General features: G+C 43.4%; 1 protein-coding gene across 3 annotated transcripts in view; it reads left to right on the top strand.

The window, feature by feature from the left end:
- Positions 1–15,538, top strand: part of NOD1 (nucleotide binding oligomerization domain containing 1) — a 92,620-nt gene extending 77,082 nt beyond the window's left edge. For all 3 annotated transcript variants that reach the window (XM_068549238.1, XM_068549237.1, XM_068549239.1), the window contains 2 exons: positions 2,673–2,756; positions 13,519–15,538. In XM_068549238.1, the coding sequence (XP_068405339.1) occupies positions 2,673–2,756; positions 13,519–13,591 (157 nt within the window). In that variant the 3' untranslated portion in view covers positions 13,592–15,538. The remainder of the gene's footprint in view (positions 1–2,672; positions 2,757–13,518) is intronic.
- Positions 15,539–16,622: the final 1,084 nt, after the last annotated feature.

Raw genomic sequence — 16,622 nt, 5'->3', positions numbered from 1 at the left:
CTGTAAAAACAAAAAAACCCAGAGTGTGCTACTTTTACATCTGTTTTTTTTTTTGTTTGTTTTGTTTTATTCCTTTTCTTTCTGACCTGTAGACTTTCTTTTATGCCCTGCCCTAGGTGTCAGGCCAGCCCCTCCACGATAACAGAGCTAGAACAGGGCTAGAGAGTGAGTCTTAGCTCTTTGTGCCAGCACAGACTACACTGGCTGCAGTGAAGGTAGCCAGTGGGCATATGTGCCTGAGCACTGCCAGGCTTTTTACTTCTCCTCTTACCCAGGCTCTTGCCTGGTCTAGGCTTCAGGCAGCTCACCCTCCCCCCAGCAAGGTGTAGGTGGTGCCAGTGGTCGCAACTGTGGAAGGGGTGATTAGGAAATAGCAGAATTTAACTGAATGCAGAACTCAATGCCCACTTCCAGGTTCTATTTTTGCTCCTTTTGCAAAAATGTCCAAGTCACACTGTGGTTGTGCTTACCAGAAGGTCTCACCTCTGCCACTCAGCCCAGGGGCCCCAGTCTTTGAGAGATGGGGCGGGGATCACTGGGTCCTGGCTGCAGCAGAGCCACCGAGTCCTGTGTGCTTGGGCAGGAATGGTGACAAGAGCTCCCTTCCCCTGGGCGCCATGGTAGAAATGATGAGAACTACCTCGTACACATCCTCCTATTGAAACCTCACACACCCAGGGTAGTGGGGTTCTCTTATAGTTATTCCCATTTTATAGATCAGGCAGCCGAGGAATAGAAAGCTTAAGTTTATTTCTTCAAGGATCTGCAGCTGAGAAGTGGGGAGTGGGTGTATGTATATGAGGAGAGCTTTTAACCCCATGCTATACTGCCTCCTTAAGGGACTGGCTTAATTTCTGTAATCTCATTAGTCACAGTAATATAGGTCATTATCTTCCTGGTACACAGCTACCTTCTTGGATCAGTGCCCAGAATTTCTAAAGGTCAAGTTCAGTAGTAGCCTTATGCTACAAATAGCTGGGGGGTGAGGAGTGAACCTGTGATGAAGCATAGACATATCACTGACTTGTGCTGCTCTTTCCTGGGTGGGTTAGAAGCATGGCTTCCCAGGGGAGCAATTTGGGAATTGCCCAGGCTTCCCAGCTGTATCTGAAATCTTTGTTTCATTAGAATCAATGCTACCCAACATAACGGGGTATACTCTTAGAGGTCCCATTATTGATGCTTTTCCACTGGGACCCATGAGTAGCAGCAGAACTGTTCTTCCTCCCTCCCTCTCAGATGTTGGAGAGGACATGGTACCATCTTGGAAGCCTTCGCTTCCCCCAAAGAAGAGAATGGCCAGCTCTTTAAAAAATACTTAACTTTAAAAACTGCCTTGCCTTTCTCCAGCCATCTGGAAGGAGACATCAGACTGCCTGTTCCCCAGATGTGTTCCTTAGAATTTGTTGTTCAGACTGGTAGTCTCCAAACATTTTTGATTGGGCACCCCTGCAGTGAAAAATGTCAAGCACACATGCATACATATATGTTCATGTATTAAATTACCTACATATGAATATACAGATATATTATGCTCACTATAAAAATACACAGAAAAGTTAAACATTTAAAAAAATTTTACTGAAGTATAGTTGATTTACAGTGTTGTATTTAATTTCTGCTGTACAGGAAAGTAACTCAGTTATACATATATATATTCTTTTTCATATTCTTTTCCATTATGTTTTATCACAGGATTTTGAATACAGTCCCCTGTGCTATACAGTAGGACCTTGTTGTTTATCCTGTATATAATAATTTGCATCTGCTAATCCCAAACTCCCAAACCTTCCCTCCCCCTTGGCAACCACAAGTCTGTTTTATTTGTCTGTTTTTGTTTCGTAGATATGTTCATTTGTGTCGTATTTCAGATTTCACATATAAGTGATATCATATGGTATTTGTCTTTCTCTTAATGACTTAATTTGCTTAGTATGATAATGTCTAGGTCCATCCATGTTGCTGCAAATGGCATGATTTCATTCTTTTTTATGGCTAATAATCCACTGTATATATATACCACATCTTCTTTATCCATTCATCTGTTGATGGACATTTAGGTTGCTTCCATGTCTTGGCTATTGTAAATAGTGCTGCTGTGAATATTGGGGTGCACGTATCCTTTTGAATTATGGTTTTTTCTGGATATATGCCCAGGAGTCGGATTGCTGGATCATATGGTAGCTCTGTTTTTAGTTTTTTAAGGCGTCTCCATACTGTTCTCCATAGTGGCTGTACCAATTTACATTCCCACCGACAGTGTAGGAGGGTTTCCTTTTCTCCCCACCCTCTCCAGCATTTATTGTTTGTAGACATTTTGATGATGGCCATTCTGACTGGTGTGAGGTGATACCTCACTGTAGTTTTGACTTGCATTTCTCTAATTATTAGCGATGATGAGCATCTTTTCATGTGCCTATTGGCCATCTGTATGTCTTCTTTGGAGAAATGTCTATTTAGGTCTTCTGCCCATCAGAAAAATTAAACATTTTAAAGCATGTTCTTTATTCTCATGGATCTGATCGACACAATCTCAGCAAGATTGAAAGTTAAGGGAACTCAGTTCTTCCCCTGACCCTGTCTCTTATCCCATCATATCCTTCCAACTCCCTAATGAAGTGGGTAGACTTAATCCAATATCACTTGATACAAAAGATATATTCTTCTTTCAGGCTTATCCAGAACCAGATTACGGCCAAGGGGATTGCCCAGTTGGCAGATGCATTACAGAAGAACACTGGCATAATGGAGATTTGGTAAGACCGATCTACCACTTGTTGTAATGATAACAACAACAATGATTATTTACTCAGCACCATTTACTATGTGCCATGCACAATGCAGGGCAATGTCCGTTTAGTTCCCATCTTTCCAACAATCTGTAATGTAGGTAGTATTGTCTCCATTTCACAGATGTAGAAACTGAGGCCCAGACCAAGGTCACACCTAAGAGGAGAAGCTGGAATTCAGCCCAGACTACGACTCCATAGTCAGGGCTCTCCTCCCCAGCCCCCCTGTCCTGCCTACTGTCCTGGGTTGCACGGGAGCAGACGGACTGGGAAAGGGATTCCCACTGAAAGTTAATCACTCTGGGACTCATGAGCCTGAGAGATGGCCGTGCTGGCCTGGAGTTTGAAGCATGTTCTTTTCCTTCTCTGGGCTTCCAGGCTGTATTTGAGCTGATTGTACTCCTCTTTTTCAACTTCCTGTTTCTGTTATGCTAGTAGAAGGAAGGCACGTGGTCTGCTTTGCTGCAATGTTGAGCCCCATTTCATTTCTTGTGCCTCCTACGGGACACACAGCCCCGAGGTAGGACTGGGCCTGTAGCATATTCGGGGGTGGGGGAGGCTACGTGTCACATTAGTGACAATGGCTCACCACTGGGTTAAGTGCTAGGGAAACAACAGCAGTTAACTGGACAGAAAGGTCCCTGACTGCCTCAGAGTACTGATGTAACCGAGCTGAGAACAGAGGGCCCCGTGTCCCTGAATCCAGACCCCCAGGCCTGGCCTGAGACAGACCAGCAGAGTGTGAGGCTCAGACCTGCATGGGAACCATGACACAAAGCCGGGGCCCCATGAGGACAGAGACCACAGGAGTTCACGCTGGCACTGGGGGCCCTGAGATCCACGGAGCGGCCTCACCGTGAGCCAAACCCTCAGGCTCAGGGGGTAGTTGCTCATTAACTACAGTCCTTTCTTCATGACTGGGGAGAAGAATTTCACAGCCAGAAACAATAGATCAAGGTACAGCCACCTCCCTGACCTTGGCTCCCGGAAGAGCGTTTTTTAAATTTCGCTTTGGAATTTGTTAGTGGATCATAAAATTGGTTTGGTGGCTTGCAACCAGCATTATTTAAAAAATGAAACGGAGCCAGAATACCAGAATGCTCTGTGCCTAGTATGAAATGTTCATTTCAGATGTAGATGTGTACGTATACATAGGTGCTGGTTCACAATGTAAAATGTTCTCATTTGAGGTCACAGTCAGAAAAACATTTGAAAACACTGTCCTAGAGAAGAGAGCCCAGCTCCAAGCAGACCGATGGAGAGGCTGTGGCATGTGCGCCTTCGAGGCCGAAGCCCACTCCTCAGCCCTCAAGGCACTGGAGAGCCCATGGGATTTTAGTTCACGTTAATCTCCAACCACCCTCAGCCTGTGATCCTTTCCTAGAACCAGCCCGTTTCCTGCTGACTCTGTTGTTTGAGGACAGCAGGCAGAGGCGGAGAGGAGGGGAGGCCAGGCTGCAGGACAGTCTGTGGACTACAGCCGGCTTCCACCCTTCTCAGGGGCTGGTTAGGACGATTGAAGGATATGCAGCTGCTTTAATTCCGTCAAGCTTGAAATGGGCCTTTGTCACCTACCAACAAACAACCGCTGTTTCTACACAAGGAACTGTTTGTGTAGGACCAGGTGTCGCTCTTCAAGGCATGCTATGCAGAGCCTGAAAGAGGCATTGGTGTCAGGGAGGACTCGGAAAGAGGACAAGGAGGAGGGCTCGGGTGCTGGCCCAGGAGTATCTTCACTTCAGTCCCTGGCTCATCCCAGGTGTCTGACTCCCTGGGACTGGGCTCTGTGAGGGTACTGGCTGTGTTGGCCCTGTCGAGGGGTTGAGCCAGCAGGGGAGTGGAGATGAGGAAGCGCAGCTCTGCCTGGGGCCACAGATGACCTTGGACCATCTCTTTGGACTCATTATCTGTACTGACATTTATTTCTGCCTTGTCCCTGTCCGAAAAGAACTTGAGGTCCAGTGAGTTCTGTCTTCAAAGACAGAAGTTAGCAGTGTTCAATGACCTGGTATTGTAAATTATAGCATTTACTGCACTCCATTGTAATAGCTTCCTGTGAGGCTGTCTCCTCTAGACTGTAGCTCCTTGAGGGTAGGGCCTGTGTCATGGTCACTGCTGAGTCCCCAGAGAAAGCACTGCATCTTCATTTGTTGAACAACAAAGTGCTTGTGGGCCAGGCACTACGCTGGTACCAAGAATCCAGTGGTGAACAAAATGGACCTGCCCTCATGGGTGTACCCTCTAGTGAGGAAGACACAGTTAAGAAAAAAAATCATTCAAGTAATTATTTAATCACAATCATGATGAGTGCTAGAAAGGGGAAAGCTAAGAAGGGAACCTAATACAGATGAGGTTTCAGGGAAGGTCTCCCTAAGGAAGTGGCATTTAAACTGAGCCATGAAGGATGAATAGGAGTTCATCAGCTGAAAGTATTCCAGGTGGGGAAATAGCACGTGCAAAGGCTCTGAGGCAGGAAAAAACATGGTGCCCTTGAAGAACAGCAAGAAGCAGATGGGCCTGTGGTTCAGACAGCGTGGAAGAGGGAGCAACAGGAGGCAGAGGAGATAGGTGGAGACTAGACCATAAAATATCTGTGGGTCATGTTAAGTATTTTGGTCTTTATCCTAAAAGCAATGAAAAGTCATTGAACAGTTTGAAGCAAAGAGGGATGTGATCAGATGTGCATTGTAAAAAGAGCACTCTGGCTCCTCTAGGAAAGCAGATTGGAGGAGGCCAGAGGCCAGGTAAAGGGACAGTCCGTAGGACACTGCAGTGAGCCAGAGAAGAGATGATGGGTGCTCAGATCAGGACGGTGGTGCTGAACATAATGGAGAGGTTCCAGGGAGCCCATTCTGGGGGTGTTTAGAGAATACAACAGAACTCTGTGATAGATAGAATATGAAGATGAGGACGAAGGTTGACCCCCAGGTTACTAACTTGAACAACTGGATGTAGAGTTGTACCATTCATGGAGCTAGGGAACCCTGGGGAGATGTGCCCACTTTGAGGTACCTGGGAGGTGTCCAGATGAAGGTGTCAAGTAGGTAAGTGGCTCCACAGTGGAGAGGTCTGGCCCAGCTCACTGACATATGAATGAGGCCAGGGATAGATGAGGTTCTTCTGGGGAAGAGGGCCAGGCCCCAAGCCTGGAGGAAATCCATTATTTGGAGGTCACATGGAGGAGGATATAAAAAAGGAGACAGACAGAGATGGAGTGGCCAGATCTAGGAAAGAAACCAGAGAGCATAATATCAAACCAAGGGAAGGTGGTGTTTCAAGGAGGAGGGAGAAGGCAGGACAGCCAAATGCCTGTGAGGGTCAGGAAAGACAAGGTCTAAAAACTGTCATTTAAATTCAGGTTTATAGAGGCTATTGGTGACCTTAGTGAGACCCAGTCCATAGAGTGATGGTGGCTGGAAAGGATTAATATGTGAATATCAAACAAGTCAAGATGGCAGAGTAAGAGGATGTGGAGCTTACCTCCCCCACAAACACATCAAAAATACATCTACATGTGGAACAAGTCTTGTGGAAAACTAACGAAAATGGCAGGAGAACTCCTATACAACCAAGGCTGCAAGAAAGATTCCCGTGTAATCACATAGGATGGGGAAAAAAAGCATCAGGCCAGGACAGAGCCCATGGGAGGGGACTAAGAGGGAAAGGAAGACCAGACAGGTGGATACTTGCCCTGGGGAGTGAGTGGGTTGAGCCATAGACTGGGTGTCCCAGTCCTGGGGGTCCTACAGGGAGGAGACAAGCCCCATTGGCTGCTTGGAGAACTGCTAGGACGGACAGACAGGCCGGAGAAGCCTAGACTCCAGTTGTGAGGAGTGCATGGGTGCTTGCTTACCACCAGACAGGGCAAAGCAAGGTCTGCCCTAGCATAGTGGTGTCACCACACTCTCCAGGTCCGAGCTGAGCAAACACCCCAGCCCCACTCATTCCACACCACAGCTTGGCACTAGATCTAGGGCAGCCAGGTCCTGGGAGAAGACTCGATCTAGGGATGCAGATGTGGCCCAGGAACCTGGGGGGTGGTCCGGGTAAGGCAGCAGCAGCCACTGTTAGCGCTTACTAAAACGGCACTACAGAAGCAGCCCAGACGTCTGATGGCAGCATAGCTGCTTCAACTCCCACAGCCATAATGCCATGACCCCCAGTGCTAGCTGAGCAAATGCTCCAGCCCCACCCACTCCACACCACAACCTTGCACTAGATCTGGGATGACCAAACTGGGAAAAAGACATGACCTTGGGCTGCATCTGAGCAGAGCTGCAGCTGCCTACACAGGCAGTGCCATTGGACCTCTGTAAGTGCACAAGCCCCAGTGCAGGGAGAAGGAAAAACATACACTTAAAGGGAACAGAGCCAGCTTGAGCCCGACCCTCAGGGCATTCACTGCAGCAGCCTAGGAGCAGCCCTCTGCCCTGTGTGATGGCCACTGAGCAGAGAGGAAGTCCTGCATCACACCCTGTGCAGGCTCTAGCTCTTTCAATTCTAGCCACACCCCCATCAAGGTGATAGTGGCCAGCATATCCTGAAGAAGACATGACTGGCATCCACATCAAAACCCATCCTCACACCAAAAACACTGGGCACACACAGTCTACATAGGGACACTCCCACATAAAAACACCCCTTCAAGACCACAATAGGTAACTGTTTCACCTAAATTCATTGAGACAGAGAAAGTTAAGTAAAATGAAAAAGCAGAGGAACTATTCCCAATTGAAAGAGCAAGAGAACCCCCCTGAAAAAGTAATGAAACAGAGGTAACAGACAATGAGTTCAAAAAGTTGGTAATAAAAATGCTAACTGAATGAAGAAAGAGTTGATCTAAGCACAGATCATTTTAACAAAAACTATAAAAAGAAGACCCAATCAAAAATAATTCCATTTGAGATACAAAGCACCCTAAAAGCAATGAATAGCAGACTAAATGACACAGAAGAACACATAAATGACCTGGAAGATAAAAAAATGGAAATTATCGAATCAGTAACAGCAGACAGAAAGAAAATGAAAAAAAAAATGAAGGCAACATATGAGATCTATGGGATAATATAAAATGTGCCAACATCTGCATTATAGGGGTTCCAGAAGGAGAAGAGAGAAGGGAATCAAAAATGTATTTGAAGAAATTATGGCTGAAAACTTCCCAAACCTAAAGAAGGAAACAAATATCCAGGTACAGGAAGCACAGAGGGTCCCAAACAAGATGAACCCAAACAGACCCACACCAAGACATATCATAATTAAAATGGCAAAAGTTAGAATTCTAAAGGCAGCAAGCGTAAAACAGGGTCATATACAAGGGAACCCCCCCATAAGGCCATCAGCTGATTTCTCTGCAGAAACCTTGCAGGCTAGAAGGAGTGGCATGATATATTCAAAGTCCTGAAAGGGAAAAACCTACAACCTAGGATACTCAACCCAGCAAGATTATCAAGGAGAGAAGATTATATAAGGAGAGAAGAATTTCTCAGACAAGCAAAAAACTGAAAGAATTCAGCAGTACTAAACCTACCCTGAAAGAAATGTTGAAGAGTCTTCTCTAAATGGAAAAGAAGAATCTATAGGAAAGGGAAAATAACAATAGGAAAGACAAATATATATTGAGGATTGACAATCACTTAAACCAGGATGTGGATTAAAACAAAGATGGAATTCAATAATGACATTTTGTCATGTCAAACTGTGAACATAAATTTGTACTGTACAGTCCTCATATGTACAGTATGCAGTATATTATATACTTGTTAATAAAACCATCATAATAAAAAACAAAAAAATTGTAAAAGTGACTATAACTACAATAAACAGTAAAGGGATAAGCAGGGAGATATAAACTATGACATCAGGAGTAAAAAATGTAGATCTTCTAGAATGTGTTTAAACTTAAATGATTATCAGTTTAAAGCAAGTAGATATAATTACGGGTCAACATATATGAACTCCATGGTAATCACAAATCAAAAGCCTACAACAGATACACAAAAACCAAACAGAAAGGAACTCAAGTATACTATAAAGAAATGCATCAAACCACAATGGGAGAGACGAAGAAATGGACAAAGAAGAACTACAAAAACAACTGGAAAACAAGGAATAAAATGACAATAAGTACATACTGATCAATAATTACCTTAAATGTCAGCGGACTAAATGCTCCCATCAAAAGATAAGGGGTGGCTTATTGGATAAAAAAAGCAAGACCTTTCAACATGCTGCCTACAAGAGACTCACTTCAGGGCAAAAGTCACGTTCAGAGTGAAAGTGAGGGGATGGAAAAAGACTTCATGCACATGGAAACAAGATAGCAGGGGGAGCAATACTCATATTAGACAAAATAGACTAAAATAAAGACAAAGAAGGGCATTATATAATGATAAAGGAATCAATACAAGAAGAGGATATTGTATTCATTAACATATACACCCAATACAGGAGTACCTAAATACATAAAGCAAATACTAACAGACATAAAGGGAGAAATTGACAATAATACAAAAATAGTGGGCTACTTTAACACCCTACTTACAACAATGGACAGATCATGCAGATAGAAAATCAATAAGGCAGTAGAGGTCCTAAATGACACAGTAGACCAGTTGGACTTAGTTGATATCTACAGGACACTACAGCCAAAAAAAAGCAGAATACACATTCTTTTAAAGTGCCTATGGAACATTCTCTAGGATAGAGCACATACTAGGTCACAAAACAAGCCTCAGCAAACTTAAGAGGATAGTAACTATATCAAGCATTTTTCCTGACCACAATAGTATGAAACTAGAAATCAACTACAGAAAGAAAAATGGGAGAACAACAAACATGTGGAGACTAAACAATATGCTACTAAAAAAACCAATGGGTCAATGATGAACTCAAAGAGGAAATCAGAAAATACCTCAAGACAGATTGAAAATGAAAACACAATTTTCCAGAATCTCTGGGATGCAGCAAAAGCAGTTCTAAGAGGAAAGTTCATAGTGATACAGACCTTCCTCAGAGAATAAGAAAAGTCTCAAACAACCTAACATACCACCTAAGGGAATTAGAAAAAGAACAAAGCCCAAAGTCAGCAGAAGGAAGGAAATAAGATTGGAGAGGAAATAAAATAGAGATTAAAAAAAAAAGTAGAAAAGATCAATGAAACCAAGAGCTGGTTTTTTGAAAAGAGAAACAAAATTGATAAACCTTTAGCCAGGCTCACCAAGAAGAAAAGAGAGAGGACCCAAATAAACAAAATAAGAAATGAAAGGAGAAATAACAACTGATACCACAGAGATACAGAAAATCCTAAGAGAATACTATGAACATTTGTATGCTAACAAATTGGACAATGTAGAAGAAATGGACAAATTTCTAGAAACATATAGCCTACCAAGACTGAGCCAAGGAGAAACAGGCAATTTTAACAGACTGATCACTAGAAGTGAAGTGAAATTGAATCTAATAAAAACCAAACCAAACCAAACCAAACCAAACCAACAAAACTCTCAGCAAACAAAAGTCCAGGACCAGACAGCTTCACAGAGGAATTCTAGCAAACATATAAAGAACTTATACCTATCCTTCTTAAACTATTTCAAAAAACTGAAGAGGAGGGAACACTCCCAAATTCATTCTAGGAGGTCACTATTACCCTGATATCAAAACCAGACAACGACACTACAAAAAAGAAAACTACAGGCCAATGTTTTTGATATAAATGCAAAAATCCTCAACAAAATATTAGCAAACTAAATCCAACAATACATATAAAGGATCATACACCATGATAAACTGAATTTATTCCAGGACACAAGGATGGGTCAACATACGCCAATCAGTCAGTGATACACCACATTAACGAAAGGAAAGACAAAAAAAAACCACATGATCATCTCAATAGACACAGGAAAAGCACTTGACAAGATTCAACATCCATTCATGATAAAAACTCTCATCAAAGTGGGCGGGTATAGAGGGAACATATTTCAACATCATAAAGGTCATTTATGACAAACCCACAGCCAGTATAATACTCAATGGTGAAAAGCTGAAAGCCTTTATGCTAAATTCAGGAATAAGACAAAGATGTCCACCTCTCACCACTTTGATTTAAAATAGCATTGGAAGTCCTAGCCACATCAGTCAGACAAGAAAAAGAAATAAAAGGTATCCAAATTGAAAGGGAAGAGGTAAAATTGTCACTATTTGTAGATGACATGATACTATATAGAAAACCCTGTACTCTCCCCAAAAAAACTATTACAACTAATAAATGAATTCAGCAAGGTGGAAGTATACAAGATTAATATATAGAAATCTGTTGTGTTTCTGTAACACTGATGATGAAATATTAGAAAGAGAAAGTTTTAGAAATCCCATTTAAAATCATGTCAGAAAAATAAAATACCTAGGAATAAACTTAACCAAGGAGGTGAAAGACCTATACTCTATAGAACACTGATGATGGAAATTGAAGGTGATTCAAACAAATGGAAAGATATCCCATGCTCTTGGATTGGAAGAATAAATATTATTAAAATGGCCATACTGCCCAAAGCAATCTACAGATTTAATGCAATCCCTGTAAAAATACCCATGATATTTTTCACAGAACTAGAACAAATAATCCTAAAATTTATATGGAACCACAATAGTCCCTGAACTGCCAAAGCAATCCTGAGAAAAAAGAACAAATTTGTAGGCATAACCCTCCTGGACTTCAGACTATACTACAAAGCCACAGTAATCAAAACAGCACGGTATCAGCACAAAAACAGACACATAGATCAGTGGAACAGAATACAGAGCCCAGAAATAAACCCATGCACCTATGGTCAATTAATCTACAACAAAGGAGGTAATATACAGTACAGTGGAGAAAAGACAATCTCTTCAACAAGTGATGCTGATAAAACTGGTCAGCTACATGTAAAACAATGAGATGAGAACATTCCCTCACATGATATACAAAAATAAACTCAAAATGGTTTAGAGACCTAAATGTAAGACTGGAAACCATAAAGTTCCTAGAAGAGAACATAGGGGGAACACTCTTTAACATCAATCATAGCAATATTTTTTCTTGGGTCAGTCTCCTAAGGCAAAAGGAATAAAAGCAAAAATAAACAAATGGGACCTAATTAAACTTAAAAGCCTTTGCACCATAAAGGAAACCATTGAAAAAATGAAAAGACAACCTCCATAATGGGAGAAAATATTTGCAAATGATGCAATCAACAAGGGGTTAATGTCCAGAATATACAAACAGCTCACACAATTTAACATCAAAAAAAAAAAAAAAAAAAAAAGCCCAATTAAAAAATGGGTAGAAGATCTGAATAGACATTTTTCCAGAGAAGACTTACAGATGGCCAACAGGCACATGAAAAGGTGCTCAACATCGCTAATTATTAGAAAATGCAAATCAAAACCACAATGAGGTATCACTTCACACCTGTTAGAATAGCTATCATCAAAAAGTCTACAAATAATGCTGGAGGGGATGTAGAAAAAAGGGAACCCTTGTACACTGTTGCTGGGAATGTAAATTGGTGCAGCCACTATGGAAAACAGTATGGAGGTTCCTTAAAAAACTCACAATAGGGGCTTCCCTGGTGGCGCAGTGGTTGAGGGTCTGCCTGCCAATGCAGGGGACACGGGTTCGAGCCCTGGTCTGGGAGGATCCCGCGTGCCGCAGAGCAACTGGGCCCGTGAGCCACAACTGCTGAGCCTGCACGTCTGGAGCCTGTGCTCCGCAACGGGAGAGGCCACGGTGGTGAGAGGCCTGCGCACCGCGATGAAGAGTGGCCCCTGCTTGCCGCAGCTGGAGAAGACCCTCGCACAGAAACGAAGACCCAACACAGCCAAAAATAAATAAATTAATTAAAATAAATAAATAAATAAAAAATGTGCAGTGAAAAAAACACAAAAAACACAAAACTCACAATAGAACTACCATACGACCCGGCAATTCCACTCCTGGGTATATATCCACAAAAAACTACAACACCAATTTGAAAAGATACATGCACCTTAGTGTTCAAAGCAGCACTATTTACAATAGCCAAGACACGGAAGCAACCCAAGTGCCCATCAACAGATGATTGGATTAATATGTGATACACACACACACACACACACACACACACACACACAATGGAATATTAGCCATAAAAAAGAATGAAATACTGCAATTTACAGCAATGTGGATGGATCTAGAGAAAATTATGCTAAGTGAAATAAGTCAGAGGAAGAAAGACAAATACTATATATCAGTTATATGTGAAATCTAAAAATAATACAAATGCTTGTATATGCAAAACAGAAACAGACTCACAGATATAGAAAATAAACTTGTAGTTATCAAAGGGGAGAGGGACAAATCAGGGGTATGGGATTAACAGATACAAATTACTATATATAAAATAGACAAACAAGAAGAATATCCTGTATAGCACAGGGAATTATACCCATTATCTTGTAATAACCTATAACAGAATATTATCTGCAGAAATACTGAATCACCATGCTATACACCTGAAATTAACACAATACTATAAATCAACTGTACTTCAATTTTAAAAAAGAAAAAAGAAAACACAAGTGTTGGACAGATTCTGTTCCTTAATTTCAGGGTTGTGTGAAGCACAAGAGTTTGTTAGGAACACATAATGGGAAGGAGCATACAATAGTCTCTCACTTACTTGTGTTCTTTGTTTTTCTCCAACAGCTTAAATGGAAACTTGATAAAGCCAGAGGAGGCCAAAGTCTTTGAAGGCGAGAAGCGGATTGTCTGTTTCTGAGGGGATGTTTTCCTGTGGGTGGGTCTTGGCCCTGGGGGTGACTCTGTCCAGTTGCCTGTCTTGGATGTCTGAAACATCCAGTGTCTGCCGAAATCCTTCCAGGATTCCTGCCTTCGTGGTGCAAAATGAGCTCTGTGCAGGCACTCTGATTGGCAGAGTCCCTGAGTAGCTGTTACAATTCTGCAGGAAAAGTATGAGCCGTTTTAGTGACTGTAAACATACTCTGAAGAGATGTTAATGCATAGCCATGATTATTTTAATCTGAAATTAGAGGAATGAGACTTTGAGCTCATAGAAACGCCTGCCCAAAGACCAGGGAGAGTGAGTCGGTCACTGCCGCATTCAATGAAGAGTTGGGGACATGGTGCAAAGTTGGTGCCATGTTTCTTGGGGAAAAGGCGCTCAATGAACAAAAGTGTTTTACCTGCAACGTTCTCTTCCTCCTCAGTGCTTCCCCATGTGTTGATATTATTCCCACTTCACAGCTGTCGATACTGAGGGGGGTACAGTGTGGGGATTTGACTCATCCAAGGTTCTGTAGGGACTTAGTGCCAAAGGAAGGACCCGCCATGGGCTTACGTCTTAGTCCTGGAGTCTCACCGTCTGCTGACAAAGATCGCAGGATGCCCTCCTCTCAGCCAGTCTGAGGGACAGGACGATGCCTTCGTAATGCTGAGGCTCCACTCAGGGCTTTTGTGGGTCGGGGCTGACCTTCGGAAGACTGATGCTGTCGGCAGAGGTGCTCTGTCCCAGGAAGAACAACCAGCGCCGTCCTCCAAAAGGAATAAGGCCTGGCTTGCCCACGTGGCCCTGGCATCCAAACAGGAGCTTCTCTCTCTCTCTTGCCCTTTTGAGGAAGGGAAGTCTCTTCCTGACCCCGAGCAGTTGTGCGAGTGACTGAGTTGGAGGCAAGGCAAGCCGCTGAGAACCCAGCGAGCACGTCAGACCCCTGCCACCGTGGCGGGCACCTGGTGGATGCTAAATGGGGGAAAGGGGGAGGTATCACGAGAGAACTTGTTCTTTTGCCAATTCATTTGTTAGTAAAATACTGAAAACACTCATTTTTTCTAACTGCCTGAGTCTGGGATTTTAAAAGGGGACTTGGCCTGGCAAGCACACTGTGACCCCTTCAGAGGCACTTACTGCATGGGGTGGGGCCCTGGGGTGACGTGCTGTGAGGAGAGCCTGACGAGGGAAGGCAAGAGGCATCCTCAGTGTGATCCTTCGCAGGCCTCTCCACCCACCAAGGGACCGAAAAAAGCAGAGGAAGCATCTGAGGCCTCTCCATTTGACCACCCGATCCACACAGGTGGCTTCTCAGAGGGAATAACTTGAGTCCCCAGTGGCCGGGGCCAGGGTATGCTGGCACGGCCGAACTTCACATCCCTCAGCACCGTGCCATGATGGGCCCTGGCAGGCCGGGTTTGACGTCCACTACCTTCCTTGGCTGTTCACTGCCGAGGGGAGGACAGAGGTGGGCCTGGACCCACTGTGGCAAGAGGCACCGAGCTGACAGGGGCCAAGCATGAGAGGGGCAGGGGTGAGGGGGCCCTCCAACAGTACCTTGGAGTTCTCAGAAGTCCAGCCTGACTTTATACAGCAGCCCCTGTTAGGAAGGGTACCATTCAGGAAGTTGGTCCTGAAAGTTAGGGGCAAAATCCTGTACAGTCACTCAGCCACATGGGGGCCATTCCCCTAAGGCACTGCTTTGGCGGTTTCTACCCACTCTGCCCGCACCCCCAGATTTGGGTATTTGCCTAATAGCCCCTGAGGCAGCAACTCTACCAGAGATTCTGGGCAGCAGATGTGCCCAGAAAGCACAAAGGAATGAGCACTGGTCAAGGGTGCTTCAAACAGACTTCAGGCTTGCCGAGTGAGAGAACCACACTTCTCAGCTGACAAATTCCTACTTGATTAAACTGCTAAAACTAAACTTTTTGAGAGTCTAAAATGTATCAAGAAACTACCAAATATGACTGCTTTTAGAGACTATCAAAATTAAAACTGCTGCCTCTAAGGGAAATTGAATTTGTGTGTTGTTGGCTTAAATTCTAACTTGGAAATACTTTAGTCTTTTAGATGGTGAATGAGAGATTTTCTATTTTTCTTATAAAAGTAAAATCTGGCTCCTAATTCACTAAAGTTCTCCATTACCCACAGGTGAGCTTCTGTGCAGAGAAGTGGAGACTTTTCCTAATTAAGAAAAAGATAACAGAAAATGTGGGGAAAAAAGGAATCCCACAAACTTAGGATATGACTGTTTCTTTCCACAGGAACTGTGAGTTGATTTAGGGAGAGAAACTATAGCTCCTGTATTTCAGAACTACGTTTATGGCTTGTCCTTGCTGATTTGGATCTTATAAAATAAGCCATGTCAAATCACTGTGGGGCTTTGGGCCACATCTTAAGACTGTCAGAATCTCAATTTCCTCCTTGAAAAATGGGAAGCCCAGAGTACTGACTCCCAGGGTTGTTGTGAGGATTAAATGAGTTGAAGCATGGAAAGCAGTTAGCACAATGCCCAGTGCAGGGTCAGTGCTCAATATACAATATTATAAAACCAACGTTTCTCATTTCTGCTCACAATGGCACCCCCAGGTGTCCTCTTTATACACTCTTAGGCTTAGGGAAGTTCCCAACAAGGTCAAATATGGGACTGGAAGTTCTCAAAGTCCAGTCTAAAAATATTCAACACCGAGCTTCCTGCAATATCCTGGCTCCATCAGTGAAAAGCATAGCTGTTAGTTGTCATCATTCTTACCAAAGAGCCCTACCATTTAAGTGTCACTCACTGAACAGAGGGAGGCACATCCATGTCTTCACTGCACAGTAAGAGCAGAGTGGGAGCCGGCAACCACTGCACAAAGCCAGGCCCTCCAGCCTTTGCCAGGTGTCCCTTTCAGCTGCCCAACTGGGAAGGAGCATTTGGCTCATCGGTGTTTTCGTCCACTTCCAGGTGTTACACACATCTATTTCCAGTAACTAATTGCTCACTTACAGGAAAAAAAAAAAATCCTCGCTCTGGAGCTGA

Source organism: Eschrichtius robustus, chromosome 8 (assembly GCF_028021215.1).
Source record: "Eschrichtius robustus isolate mEscRob2 chromosome 8, mEscRob2.pri, whole genome shotgun sequence".
In the NCBI taxonomy this organism is placed as follows: Eukaryota; Metazoa; Chordata; class Mammalia; order Artiodactyla; family Eschrichtiidae; genus Eschrichtius; species Eschrichtius robustus.
The sequence above is the reverse complement of the archived record's forward strand: the minus strand, read 5'-3'. Positions and strand labels throughout refer to the sequence as shown.